The sequence below is a fragment of the Lepidochelys olivacea genome (genome assembly GCF_965140295.1).
Source record: "Lepidochelys olivacea isolate rLepOli2 genome assembly, chromosome: 14".
Lineage (NCBI taxonomy): Eukaryota > Metazoa > Chordata > Testudines > Cheloniidae > Lepidochelys > Lepidochelys olivacea.
The window spans coordinates 13,254,670-13,270,003 of record NC_140424.1 but is presented as its reverse complement, the minus strand read 5'-3'; the positions used below and the strand labels follow the sequence as shown (position 1 = coordinate 13,270,003).

General features: G+C 44.1%; 1 protein-coding gene across 1 annotated transcript in view; it reads left to right on the top strand.

Moving 5' to 3' along the window:
• Positions 1 to 741: 741 nt before the first annotated feature.
• The window catches only part of ABCC3 (ATP binding cassette subfamily C member 3), a 76,369-nt gene continuing 61,776 nt past the window's right edge, over positions 742 to 15,334 (top strand). The window contains exon 1 of the mRNA XM_084648586.1: positions 742 to 845. Coding sequence (XP_084504712.1) covers positions 816 to 845 — 30 coding nt within the window. The 5' untranslated portion in view covers positions 742 to 815. The remainder of the gene's footprint in view (positions 846 to 15,334) is intronic.

Sequence of the window (15,334 nt, the reverse complement as noted above, 5' to 3'; positions counted from 1 at the left end):
CTGGCCCTGGGGCCTACTGGTAGGAGGAGTGGGGAAAGTGCTTTAATTAGGTCTGTGGCCTTCTGAAGGGGGTTACTTGCCTAACTTGCTCTGAAAATAGTTAAGCACCCATCGTAACGCCTAGAATTTAGAAGTCGGGTCAGTCCTTACTCATAAGCCTTGCGTACGCTAGGAAAACGATCCCTTGCTGATAAAGGGGTGTCCGCAACAGAAGCCGCTGAACTGGTGCTGGCCACTTTACCCGAAAGGGCAGAAGAGAACAAAACTGTGTTCAGCACCATTTCCGCCACCCTGGTTAAACCCAGGTAACCGATCCAAAAGGAGTACTCGTGGCACCTTAGAGACTAACCAATTTATTTGAGCATCAGCTTTCGTGAGCTACAGCTCACTTCATTGAATGCATCCGATGAAGTGGGCTGTAGCTCAGGAAAGCTCATGCTCAAATGAATTGGTTCGTCTCTAAGGTGCCACCAGTCCTCCCTTTCTTGTTGCGACTACAGACTAACACGGCTGCTACTCTGAACCCCGTAACCGAGTCAGCCGCTCCTGAATGAGGGACTCCCCGGCTTTGGAACCTTCCCCGGGCCGCGGGGGCCAGCCCAAGCCGGCTAGGGCCCCCCCACCCCCCGCGGCGGCCACCCAGGCGAACGGCCCGGCTCCCCGCCCCCACTTCCCTGCCGTGCGAGCCGAGCGCCCGCCCCAGCGTGGCGGAAGAGGGCCGGGCTGCGCTGCGCTCACCGCCCGGCTGCTGGGGAAGGAGCCGCCTCTCCGAGCGCTGCCCGGTCTGTCCCTGCCGCTCGGCTCGGCCCCGCACCATGGAGGCGTTCTGCGGCTCCCGCTTTTGGGTAAGCGGCGGCGCCCCGCGGGCCGGGGCATCCCCCGGCGGGAGCAGCGCCCGGGTCCCGTCCCCGCCAGCAAGGGGTAGGGGCGCTGCCGTCCCAGGCGAGCTGCCCCGGAGACAGACAGAGCCCCCCCGCCGGCTCATCGGCCCCCTCCCAGCCGGTCAAGGGGGACGCACTGATGGGCGGCGCTCAAGGGGGATGAACCCCCTGCTAGGGCGCTCGGGGTGGGGGGCGAGCCCCACCGCTTGGGGGTTTGGCAGCGGTGGGGGCGGGAGAGCGCCCCTGAAAACAGCTCCTGGGAGCAAGGAGCAGTCCGGCCCCTGGAGATGCGCTGGAGGCCCCCCGTGGGCTCTGTCCCAGCGATGGAGGGGATTTGCCATGTGTCTTGGGCTTAAAGCAGGAGTTTTCGACCTTTTCTTTTTCTTTTTTTTCTTGCCTTCTTCCCCTTTTCTCATTTGCAGGCCTCTAAAGCATTTCGAATAGGGGCGCAGACCCCGTTGAAAATTTTAGATAGAGTCTGCGGCCCCTCCAGGGGTCCCCAGACCACAGGTTGAAAACTACTGCTTGAAAAGAACCCAGAAAGTCTGGGACCCTGGAGGAGAGGCGGCTCCCAGGCTGGTGTCTGCTCACTGCTATAGGCTGGTAGGGGTGCAGAGCGGTATAAGGAGGGGTTTAAAGACCCCCCGTTGGCACCATAGAGCTTTTCCAGCCTGCTGTGTTGACTTCAGAGCAGTCCCAATGAGGCTGGGGAGGTTTGGTCCACGTGGGTGGCTGAGAGAGCAGGCAGCAGCATCTCATCGGTCACCCCAGAGCATCAGCCCCCAATGAACCCACCAGGGCTGATCAGGATGGGTGGTTGGTGCCCTGTTACAGGATGCTCTTGGGGCTGGATGGTGTTAGACCTGGGCTGGCTTTTTCAGAGGTGCCAAGTGCCTGCAGCTCTCACTGACTTCAGCTGTAGCTGGGAGTCCTCTGCAAATCAAGCTCTGGCTCCCACCGAACTTCTACCCTGGCCTTGGACAAATTGCTTCGCCTCCCTGTGCCTTAATTTTCCTGCCTTAAAATGTGGGAGTAATAAGATAGCACAGAGGGGGTGTGGAAGGCTCAGCTCACTCCTGTTGGCAAAATGCAGCCCAGCCTAGTGATAGAGCACCGGTCTGGGACTCAGAAGGCGTGGGTCCTACTCCCAGCACTGTCACTAGCCTGCTGGGTGACCTGGGGCGAGTCACTTCATTGGTTCAGTTTCCTCATCTTAAATGATTTTTAATGTACTTAAACCTCGTTGAGATCTGATGAAAAGGACTCTATGGAAGCTGGGTATTGTTGTTTTTTGAGACCCTGAGATGGAAAGTGCTGTAGAAGTGCCGTCACTTACAGCTGTCCTGTGTCTATTGATTTCTGCAGAGATTAAGCTTCCATTCTTTTATAAAATTATTTCTAGCCCTTATGGTTGAGAAGATCACAATCAAAATGCCAGCTACTGCTGTGTTATTCTCCTGAGTCTGCAGACAGTACCTCAGGTACTGTCATTCAGAGTCCAGCCAACATCGCTCAAAGGGTCAAGAACCGTATCAGTTTCATACTGTTGCTGTTAGTGGAAGTTCTGAGCAACTGCAGAGGCAGGCAAGGGGGGAGATGGTAGAAGAGTGGAGACTTGTCCCCCTTGTAGCAGCTGAGTAGCACTGGGCGAGGAACATAGAAGCAACCTTTCCTTTCTTGCAGCAGCCAGGAGGCTGTGGAGTAGGGAAAGAAATAGAAATCACCTTCTCCTTCCGAGCTACTAGGGGGGAAACTACACATTTATCAAAGACCTAACAGCTAGAAGATAATACAAAAGATGGAGTCCCCAGGCAGGGTCAAGGAGCAACACCCTGGTGGTGGTCGTTTGGCACAACGCTCTGGGCTTGTCACCAGGGCTTGTCACCAGGGCTTGCCCCTGGTTTTTGCAGGTGGGACACCTTACTCCCCAGTCTCATCTTTCATATCACCTCTGGCTTGCAAGGCTACTTGTCTTGCTACTGGGTGTCTGGGGCGTGTTTCAAACTCTAGCAGGCTTAATATGGTCAGAGTTTGAAACAATTGTGGGATGTGTTGTCATTACTGTAAGGTGTTTTGAAATTTAAAAGCCCTGTCTAAATGCTAAGTGTTATTAATAAAATGTACTCTTCAGTGTTTCCCCAAACTGTAGTAACAGCTGTTAATAAACCTCAGAGCTCTAGGTCTCAGTCCTGTGACCTGATCCACACAGGCAAACCCAAACTTCACATGGAGCTCAATGAAGTCGCTGCCACGCAAGTGTGTGTGACAGATTTGGAGCTGCTCTGTAATAATTTATGAATACTCCATGAGGACCTGGTTATGAGGTTGTTTACTGTATGAATTATGTTGGTTTAGTTTAATAAGAGGGCTACTGAGACAAAAACAAGCAGGAAGGACAAAGAATGGATTAAGATTAGAGTGGGTAAAATAAATGATTTTTTGGTTTGGTGGCAGTTCCAAAAATATTTGAAGTCCATTTCAGGGTGGGGAGTTGAACCTGGGTGTCCCATGCCCCAGGTGAGGGCCTGAAACACTGGGCTAAAGGTTAAAAGGAGAGGGACAGTAGCACCATTACAAACATTGTCTCTGCCTTCTAGTTGGTTTGTGAAAGGCCGAAAGTATTTGTATTAAATACGGGAAAAGGTTTGGGTTGACTGAAACTGCATTTTTCATCCAATAAATTATTCATCTGAAAAATTCCACCCAGCTCTACTCAAGCTAAGCTGCTTTCCAGAAAAAATTGAGGGCTGTTACAAGACAATGGCAGAGCCCTGGTCTCTGAGGACTCTGGCTTCACCTCCTGCTGAGCCTGCAGGAGTGGTTTTAACCAGAAGGGCCAAAGCCCAGGAATGCAGAAGAACAAAATAATCTTGGGACTTTAAAATGGGACACTCTCTTAAGAGAGGAGGGAGTTGTTCAGAGCGGTTAGGCTACGATAACAGGCATCTGTGGGGGCTCTCTGAAGAATTTAGGCATGGAGATTACCATCAGGTAATGGTAAGACAGACACGCACAGAGACTGTTTTAAAATCTTTTTTTCTCTAAAAGCTTTGTTCCTGCTGTAAAATAGACAATACCTTGGTTTTAAGAAGGCTGTCTGGTCGGTATATTCACCGTTGGTCACAGGCTCCAGAAGGGAAAAGCCACGGGTGTCAGAAGCTGTCGGACCTGCTGGGTAAACTCAGTTGTTGCACAAGATGCTGCAGCCCAGTGTAAGAGTGGGAGAATTCCAGTTTGGGAGAGGTAAAGCCACAAGGCCTAAAGCCTGTGGGGTACAGTGAGAGAGACCACAGCATGGAGAGAGGTATGGCTAGCCTGGAACTTTGACAGCATGTCCATTGCTATTTCAATGGGGATGGACGTAAGTGCTTTGCTGAACTGTGGCCCTAGTCTGTTATTGTAGAACAGTAAAGTATTTATTTCATTAATTTGCATACAATAGCAAGGATAAGATTTTTCAAACCCGCCTAAGGGCTTGTCTACATGCAGCAGCGATGCTCACTCCAGGGTGTGATTTCTAAAGTACACTAACTGGTCCATGTAGACCCTACTGATGCACATTAAAAGTTCCCCAGTGCACTTTAACATGGAAATTACACTCCTGTAATGTGCATTGCTGTTCCGTGTGGACATGCCCTCAGTCCTAATTTCAAAAGTGACTTGGGCATTTAAGGGCCTAAGGATAGATTTGTACGGGTATTTAGGAGTCTAAAGATGCGGACAGGTACCTTGGCCCAGATTTTTAAAGGTATTCAGGCTTTGCTGTGCTTAGCATTGCAATGCTTACATTTCATTTTAAAAAGGGATTTAGGCACTTATGATCGACAATCCCATTTTGGCTCCTAAATGTCTAAATCCCTTTTGAAAGAGATTTAGACTCCTAAATCAGTTAGGCTTTGCAATTCTGAGTGCACCAATGCCTAAATACATTTAAAAATCTGGGGCCGAGTGGAATTCTCAAAAGTACTTAAGCACCTAACCTCCCCAAAATCAGTGGAATTTAGGTGCTTTTGAAAATCTCAGTAAGTGCCTATTTGTGCTGTCAGGCACATAAATATCTTTAAAATCTGCCCCAAGTCGCTTTGAAACTGAGATTTATATGCTTTTGTCTGTGTTCAGTTCACTATCAAATATATTATTTCTCGATATGGGGGATTATGTCTTGCTAGTAACAGAGAATACCTGTTCAATCAAGATTTCCACTTACTACTAGTGTAATCCCTTATAAACAAGTACAAGTGAAAACAGTATAATATGTCTTGGCAATTATTCACCACACAGATCAAAATGTTGATTACATATAAAAGAAATATTCTCTTGTTTAACAATTCCTGGGAGAACATTGGTCCACAGCACTAAACTGCAGTAGCAATATTTGTTAACAAAACAGTGCGAGGAGTGGGGGCGCGCAATATTTACGTGTAAAATGTACCGGCAATGATGCAGGTTGTAGGTGTGGTGTTAATACTTTATGCAGTACTGTTACACATAAGTGTACTCACAAGTACGGGAGCTGGGGTAGAAGTTTTATAATCACATGGAGTTTTGCTTTTGAGAGTAGTTAACTATTTCAAGAGTAACTATTGGAGCTGCTTACCTAGGGATGTGATGGATTCTTTATTACCTGTAATCCTTAAATTACGATCTGGATGTCTTCTGAAAGATGCTGTGTGCAGCTCAACAACGTGTCTGGTTTGATGCATGAATTATTGGGTGGAATTCTCTGACCTGGGTTATGCAGGAGATCAGATTTGAGGAATGCACTGGTCCGTTCTGGCCTTAAAATCTGTGAATCTTTTCTAATTAATTAGGATTATTTTCCTGACTCTGTCACATTGTTTTGTCTGTCTGTCAGATTTCTATTTTGTTTGGTTGGCACACATCTTTGACGATTATGACCCTGATCCTCGGCTGTCCTGCAGTTGCTTTATGCTGAACCTAGCACACAGTGCCATAACGCCAGCGAGATCAGCCATACAGAGATCATCCAGTGGTGCAGAGTTCCTTTGACACATCTCTTCTGGGCAGCAAGAGGGGTTATGGTTAGGGATCCCCTAGCATAAGATAGAGCAGTCTTCCAGTTGCTCTTGCATACACTGCGGGAGTGGACTGGTGCACAGCCAGATCCAGACTGGGGGGAGGGGGGTATGCATATGAGATTCAAAGCCATCATTGTTCTCCTCCTTGAGTTGTGTGCTCATTTAGATCTAGCATGACCAGGTTAGCAGAAATCATGCGATAACAATGTTGGGTAAGATTTTCAAAAGCATCTAAGGGCTTTAGAAGTACAAGTCCCATTCACTAAGAGTAGAGTTCTCAAAAGCACCTAAAGGACATAGGTGCCCCATTCTCATTGAAAGCCCGTGGGATTTAGGAGCCTAAATCCCCTGAGTGCTTTTGAAAATTTTACCCTAGATCCCTGAGGAGCTTCTGAAAATCTCCCTCGGTGTTTTTACATTTCTGTTACAACCGTTTCCTTATCTGTCTTCCTGAATTTCAGTGACAACAATCGTGGATTTCCACTTCCAATCTTGATTTAAGGACTTCACATGATGGAGAATCCACAACATCCCTTGATAAGCTGTTCCAGTGGTTAATTATCCTCACTATTAAGACCTTGTGTTCATGTGATTATTTTTTTGTACCGTACTTGAGTCTCTTATCTTTACTGAGGCCTCGGATTGCTTCTGTAATACAAATACATCATAATCAATCCCTGTCTCTGTTCAGTGTGTCTGCCCAGGCAAGGATGGTCTTTATATCTGTGGAGTTTGTATTGAACCAATGGCATTGTCTTTCTTAAGGAAGTTTATAGTAGTGTGGTGCTTTAATGGTTGGCAGTATTTTCCAGATCAGCAGGAGTTGCATACAGCTAACGAAGAGCCGAACTTGTCCCTGTTGTGTTGGTGGCGCAGGCTGGGACGGGCATGTTACATTGACGCTTCAGCATATAACTGTAGATTTTGATTTGACTTGAATCTATTAAGTCCTCTATGTTCCTGATCTTGGCCCATGGTAGAGAGCATCTCCTATGGCAGTCCCTCTACTTCTCTGCGTAAGCCAGGTATTTTTGGAGGAAAGCCTTCAACTCTGTAACTCATGGTCCTCAGTTAGTCAGGTTTTGGACCTGCATACTCAGGAGTCGGCAGTGGGCTTTTTGGCTCAGGATCAGCTCAAAGCAGATGCTCATTCTGACATTACGAGCTATGTAACCAGCTTTTGTGAGTGTGGATAATGAGATGAAACCTAGTGGATGAGGGTGCTTTTAGGTGCCTGTGATCATTTCTTTCAGAGAGACCCCAGAGGGGGATGGTGATCATCGCCTACCCTTCCTAAGGGCTCTTGGACATACCTCCCTGTCGGTTGGTCATGACTTACTGGTTTGACTGAGTTGAACCTTCAGAGCACAAGAGGCCTTCCGTTTATTCAAGCATAGGCTTGAGGGTCAGTGGAGTGATGGAGTCCTTGCTGATGGGTGGGTCGCCGAGGGTGTTTCAAGAAGTGTGGGGAGAGCTGTCCAGGGATGCTGCCCATCACAGACAGTGAGTTGCTTCTTATAATTCGTTCTTAGCTGAGGAAAGATGGTCCAGTGGTTAGAGTACCAACCTGGGCTTTGGGAAGCTGAGTTCAATTCCCTGTGCGAGTTTGGATAAGTCACTTTGTCTTTCTGTGCCTCCTATCCCCATTTCACAACAAGGATGTTGTGAGGCACTCAGATACTATGGCATTTGGGGGGCCATATAAGTACCTAAAATAGATAGAATGTAATTGCACCAGGAGACTGGAGGAGAAGCTGCCTGTTTTTATAAATAAATAGATAGGCAAATGATGTGTTTCAAATGAGAGAACAACTAATTAGTCATTTTGGAGATCAGATTAGGGCTTATTCCTCTCTCTTGATACCCTTGTTTAACCCACGATTCTCTGCTCCCAGATTAATCTGTGCCTTGACATTTGACACATGCCTCATTTTTCCCATCCCACTTGAAGCTAATCTTATTTTATCCAGGGACTCTGATGCAATTTCAAGAAAGACATAACCAGTGGCAATGCTGAATTCATGTGAAAATGAGCAAGATGTCTGTGCTTGTCTTTAGCATAGCTCCAGGCACCAGAATGGAAGCTTTCCATGATCTGCAGGCTGGCATGATATCCCTTCTTTCTGAGTCAGGCATGCTGTGTAACTGGGCAGAGTTGGGTCAAGTGACTTTCATTCATTTTGTCATTCCAGAAACAAACCTAATGGGTCATTTTGCACAAAACGTCCCTCTCAAATGTGAGTAATTTCCCCTCTTAGCCACTTACGTGTTGCATTTAACCTCGTTTTCAGTTCAAAACAATGCAGGGGGCTCTGAGGGGGAGGAAGTGGGCTATTTCAAGAACGGGGTGAGTCTTTTTGTACTGGCAGAGTCAGCGCCGATATAGTTCAATACATCTATAGTCAGTTTATTTTAAACAAATAAAAATTCAATGTAAAAGTCCCTGGTGGAAAAAGTTTTTTTATTTAAAGCCCAAATAAAGTTGTGAAGTTTCAAGTTATCCCATTGCACTTTTACTGTAACATTAGTTCCAACAGGGGGAGTCTAGTGGCTAACGCAGGACAACTTTTAGGGACAGACTTCTGCTGTGATGTTGGCTAGACTACATGGTCTCTGCACTTCAGTTACCCCATGTATCAAATAGGACATCAGAGAGGTGTTTAATGTTTATAAAGGAGCTTAAGATCCTTGTATCCCCATGTTTACTATGTCAACAAAGATGACAAAAGGAGATTTCATTTATCTAAAAGTGGATGCTGTTAGTAAAGAATCACCGTAAACTATATTATTGTGGCTTATTTTATGCAGGAGATCAAACTACATGATCATAATAGTTTCTTCAGGCCTTGGAATCTATTATGTTTTGCTTCCCTAAAAGGATAGTTGTGTTCTCAATATCCTGAACACAACTAATGCCAATTAAGCACTCCGATAATATAATGATGAGCATAGTATAAATGCACCATTAGATCTAGAATGACTTGCACCCATCAGCATCCTCCTATGTGCAGTCAAGAGAGTGGACTGATGTGTATTTTCACATCTGTAGAAGAAGAGATTCAGAAGTAAAATGTAGCACAGAGAAATGTTCCAGTGTATGAGAATTTGTGACACTCCCTGGTTGACTGTGGCAGTTAATGGACCCCATGAAGATGACACTTCATTATAATGTAGGGGTTTTGTTTTTTTAAATCATGACAAGGATAATCTTGCTCTGGTATTGCTGTTTGTATTTTGTAGGGAAAAACACCACCTCCGGGTCTGGTTAAACTGAGAAATGTGTGGGCATCAATTTGGCACCATCTTTGAAAATGTCACAATTCTTAGTGCAAGAGAACAGAGCCCATTCTAGTCTAACTTTTACCACCCATCCCTTACTGCTGTATGGCCTAGGGCCATCTTGAGTGCCAGGCTGTGGTAAAAGGAATGAGCAAGGGTATAAGCAGGAGCAGAGGAGAGATTCTAGGATGCTGTTCAGTGTTCAAGCACAAGAAGAGGGAACCGAGACAGTGCAGCATTCAGGCTTTGTTCCTTTCTCCTCATACACTGTACTCTCCCATCAGACACATCCTGAAAGGAAAATTCCTAAATACTATAGTACCTCCTACTGGGAAGCCATCTAATCATAGCAGATATGATGCTACTCGCTGGGGGGGGGAGCAGGGGAGGGATATCAGGTAGCTTATTCCCGTGAAGGCTCTTACAATGAATTGAGGACGGTTGACCTAATTGTCCGTCCCCCCCCAAAAAAAATCTTCTTGGGGAAGTGTTAATAGTACAAGAAGCCCCACCGGACACCTAAAGAGGGAAATGGAGATTCTGGAAACAGGGGGTCTACGTGAGAGAGGGTCTACGTGGAGAGAGTAATGGTCCCAGGCCTATCTGACTTTTCTCTGAGGTTTAAAGGCAATCAGGGAAGTTGACTTGCACAGTGAAATTCAAAGCCCAGGTGAATTCCTTCAGGTTTTGACATGAAGTTTTATCCAACTCTAGCTATGACCTTTTCAGCTTAAGCAATGCTGAGAATGTATGTAAACACCCAACCGTCTGAAAGATATGAATTCCATAAATTTTCTCTCCTATGGAAACAATATCTGAGATGAAACCATGAATCACTTGAGAAGTGGGTGTACAGAGCAATTGATTACTTTCTCATTACATGGCCACAGAGAAGAGTATAAAACAGGGGTTCTCAAACTGGGGTCGGGACCACTGAAGTGGTCACGAGGTTATTACATGGGGGGTCACGAGCTGTCAATCTCTACCCCAAACCCCGCTTTGCCTCCAGCATTTATAATGGTGTTAAATATATAAAAAAGTGTTTTTAATTTATAAGGGTGGGTCGCACTCAAAGGCTTGCTGTGTGAAAGGGGTCACCAGTACAAAAATGTGAGACTTCTCTCTTTTTCCCATTTGCTATTCATGTGATGTATTAAAATTCAATCAAAAGACCTCAGTGTTTAAAAACTTAAATAAATTCCCCTGGGCAGTCTGTGAAAGAGGGATCTTTAATTTCTCAATACAGTAAAGCTGAGTTTTACTCATGGCTATAAATCTGTCCCCTCCTAGCTTGATATTATAGCTGTCCAGGGTGGGCCTATGTCCAATTACACTTTACTTGGCTGAGCTAAAGGAAACAGCAGCAGTCACAGCTGCCAGACATCTTTATAGTTATCTTTTTTTTTTAAATGAATGTCATGGCCTTGATCCTGCAGCAAGGACCATATGGGCAGACACCTGACCCCTCACTGATCTCATTGCAGGATCAGAGCTGAGGTCAACTTAACAAGATTCATGCCATTTTCAGCCATTTCAAATGCTAGTGAATATATACCCGATAGCATTTTTATTAGAATTGGTTGGAACAGGGGAAAAACTGTTTACATGATTTTTTTTCAAATGTTGAAGTTTTGCAAAATCTTTTTTCAAAAATAAAAAATGGAAACTTCTGAAATTAAAAATGTCTACTTGTTTCCCCTGCATCCTCGCCACCCCCATGCAACTGAATGAATGATTGGGCTCTTTTGTATTCTTTGCCATTTTGTAAATTTTCCAAACATCCTAAACTGCCGAAAAGTTAGAGCAGGGAAAGGAAAAATGGGGGAATGTGTGAGAGAAAGAAAATGAGAGAGTGAAATGGGGAAAAAAACCCTCCAAACCCTGGTTATCGCGTATTGTGTTGTATTCAGTACAGAAGGGGAAAGAAGATGGAGAAAACACAAACAAATTTAAAATGTTGACATTCTGGGTTTTGATTGAGAATATTGAAAATAATCAAATCTTTTCATAAAAAAAGTTTAGTTTTGCAAAAAGGCCATTTTTTGGTTGAAAAAAGGTTCAAATAAAAATTGCAATCAGCTTCCATTTTAATATGTAGCATTTCCTTTTTTATATGCCTTTCCTGATTTTTGTCTTAGTAAACAAACTGGTCAAAATTGTGAATTGATTAGTGACGTGCAGTATTTCACTTTGAACAAAGTATCTCCTCTTCAGTGAAATACAGAAAGCATCATATAATTCAAATATTTCAAGAACGTCTAATTTTTATGTTTCCATCACACAATTGAACTGTTGCTCTCATGTAGAACCTCACTGGAGCCAGGGAACTCTGTATGCGCACCAGGGTCTGCTGTGTAGATCCAACTTCAGGATCAGACCCTTAGCTTGTACTTTGATATCCTAACGCCATCTCTTTCTGCTAACCTTGTTGACTAGTTTTTCTGGTAACACAGTTCCCAGTGCTCTGTAATCAGTTATCTTCAGAGATATGCCTGCTCTTTCAGTAGACCTTTTAAAATACTGTTCTGCAAAAAATCTCTACATCTTATTATTTACAAAAATTCTTCTGTCTTATTATATATAATTAGTATTTTTAAAGCACTTTGAAGTTGAAAATTGCTATACCAGTGTTAGGGAAATTGGATACATTTTCAAAAGTACCTAAGTGATTTAGACACTTGTATCTTTCAGTGGGACTAAGTCACTTAGCTGCTTTTTAAATTTTTCTTATTTAGGTGATGTTGGCTGATGAGGACTTCCAGCTGAATGAGGACTTCAGCATTGGACTTCAGGCATCATGTTTGTCTAATGTCTGATACATCCTTTATTTTCACAGGGAGATGGACTCAATGATGGGTCTCTTTATACTTCTGTGTGCTATTAATACCATACTGTTCCAGTATGGAGAAAGCATCCTACAAGAGATAAGGGAAAGGCAAGGCGTTGTCAATGAAAGGCGTCAATCTGGTTTATAGACATCAACTCTAAATTACAACCCCCACAAAACATCTAGTGTATTTCTTCTACACTAAAAATTGGTTACTATTTAACAGAGTCCCATTCAAGCTGATGGATTTATATTGCACAAGAATTATAATGTGAACGCAACCAGTGGCAGAACAATGTGACAGTGTTCACAGACCAGTTCTCCTTTTGCTCTCGTTTCCATTCCAGGATTATCGCTTTCTTTCATCGTCATAGTCTGATCCCATCTTTCCTCCTTCCTTGTTTTGGCTGCCCTGTCTGACAGGGCAGCCAATTCCACTTAGGAAAAAAAAAATAGATGAAAAAACTTTTCAGGTCAGGGAGGGGGTCATATCCTGACTTTTGAAATCATATTTTGTAAGCTCCTTTTCACTACATTTCAATGAAATGGGCCTATTTTTATGAGTATCAGCATTGCAGTCTAGCCTTTAGAGCATATGATTCGTGCTGCGATACCAGTCGGCGTTAGCTAGTTCAAGCTGTTCTGTAGGCATCCCATGTGCCTTAACCTCAGTGTATAAACTCTTAGCCAAACTGTTTCATCTTCTACCTCTAACCTGCCACTAGATTTGATTGCTTCAGATGTTGCCCCCAAGACTTGACATTCATCTGCACGTTGTCACTGCAACTAAGGAATATGAGCATCCTTAGTCACTTTAAGTGGCATGTGGCCTTTGGATACTACATCAGTGAACACCCGTATTAGTGTGATATTGAAGACAGCCTCAACCAGATACTGACTGAGTCTCATCAGCACTGCAGTGAATCTGTTAGCCTGACTGTTCCCTCTTCTGCTACAATCCAAGCAGCATTAAGAAACTTTCTTGCCAACAGTCCCCTTTCATCTCGTGCTTGAGCGTGAGTCTGTCTGCCTTCTGTCCAGCTGGGTACCCAGGTGTGCCAGTGAAAAATGGAGTCGGAAAGGGGGTATAAAGAGGAGCAGAAACTGCCACATTTGTAATTTTAGCTCTTCAGTCCCATTTCTAACCAAGCTACTCTTGTTCTGACTGTCAAGATTGCCCCCCTCTTAGCTGAAGGATGATGGAAGTTTTTCAGTTTGAGACACCCCTCCTTCAAATGCTCTATTCAGCAAAGCAGAGCAGCCTGCACAGTTGCCCCCCACAAGAACGGTATCCGAGGGCAGGCTGCTGGTTAGGACAGTTGACAGAGGTCTTTCTCTTCGTTCCGCCTTGTGTAACTTCAACAATTTCTATGAGGTCTCTTGGATTTGACTCTTTTTTCTGGAAAGAATGATCCCAACTCCCTTTGCTTTTGCTCTTGACTTTCATTCACAAGATCTTACATCACTTTATTTGCTCCATACTGCCCTCTATCCAAGGCAATAATATCCTGTGATTCAAAACCACAATAGTGCTGCTGATGATTCTATTAGAATAATTAATCTGAGTATGTGTCCCTGTGTCCTTTGGTCTTTGCCCTTTTGCATCCAAGGGCAGTTTGGCCCAATGCACGTGGGCAGTTTTGCGAGCTCTCACGGTTTTATCACATGCTTCATGATACTTTATGCTTCTCTTAAAGTTCATGCCTGTGATTACAGCAGAATCTCAGCTTTCATTAAAAAAAAAAAAGAGTAAAGTTCCTACCCTCATGATTGCAGAGAAAAGCTTGAAAATGCAACCCCAGTGTAACCTAATGGTCCAGCGCCAGAAGGCAAAGAGAAAGAACACAAATATTATGGTTTTTTTTAAACACGATGTTTAAGCCAATCTCAAGATTGTTTAGGGGTCTGAGCCATGATTGTTGAATGCATAGAGTTGGCAATACTCTGTGTGGGACTCTTGATGACAGAATTTGGTTCATCATTGTGTCCTCTCTCTGGTGGATTACGAATGTTAAGATCAGTTCGACACTGTAAAATAAACCGTTAAGGAAATCCTTATATTTTTACCTCTAGAAATGAAAACTCAACGTTTTCAATGTTTGTCCTTCACTAGCACAGACAACAAACTCGGCATTATATTTTGTAAACTAAGATCTGGTGCATGCACACACGAAAAAGTAACAGGCTCTGAGCCTTGTGGTAATATAAACTCTTGTTTCCTTTTGACCTCACCTTTGATAATCAAAGTTGCTAGGATACAGTTGCAAGCAGTAGATAATGTCATTCCCTTGCCCTGGTAAAATTTTAATTTGTGGAATTCGGTGCAGCAAGTCAGTTGGACAGCAATCATCTTGGGATCAGTGAAGCATGTTGTGGTTTCTGTATAGAAGGGAGAAATAACTTTTTTTTTTTTTTTTAGGAATGCAAATGATTTTGTTCCCAAAGGTGAAAGGGCTTCTGGAACTCAGCAGCTCACTAGAGACCTTGAACAGAATTATTGTCACCGTTTGTATTATGGTAATGCCCACAGGCTCCCACTGAAATTGGGTACCACCGTACCATTGTGCTAGGTGATGTATAAACGCATAGTAAGGGAGCGGCCCTGTCCTGAAGCACTCACTGTTTAAATAGACAGAAGGTGGGGGAAAGGAAGCATTACTAGCCCCGCTTTACAGGCGAAGAAATGTGAAATGGAGAGAGTGTGAGAGGAAGTCTGTGGCAGAGCCTGAACTTAAACTTGGGTCTCCTGAGTCCCAGTCTAGTGCCTGACCACAAGGTCACGTTTCCTGTTTTAGAGGAGGTGAGATGATATCAGAGGGAAATACTGCAAAACAAAAAAAATTGCCAGGATTTGCAATAAATGTTCTTTTCAGAATATTATTCACCCATCAACAGAGCTAAGCAAATGGTCTCGTCATCACTTAAAAGTATCATGGATGAATTCTACCAGATCTATCATGGGATCTAAATATCACCTATTGAGCCATAGATCCACCACCTGTCTACCATCTTTCCTCTTTTCTCCCCTTCTTTTAACTTTTTCTCCTTCTCTGCTGCTCTCCTCTTGTGTCAACCTCCTGCCACTCTGACTTTAACCTTAAATAATGCACCAAATAGTGATAACCAACACAAGTCAATAGTATGGTAGATATTAACCTTGTCCGTTGTGTGAATGTTGGTTATCTTCTGCTTGTGCCCATGGCCTTCACCTTTCCAATGGTTTGAGTGAATTCATATGTATGCTTCCTTTTGACTCTCATGCCGCCACCAAGATTTCAAGATTATTGTTTTTAAAAGTGAGAAAATAA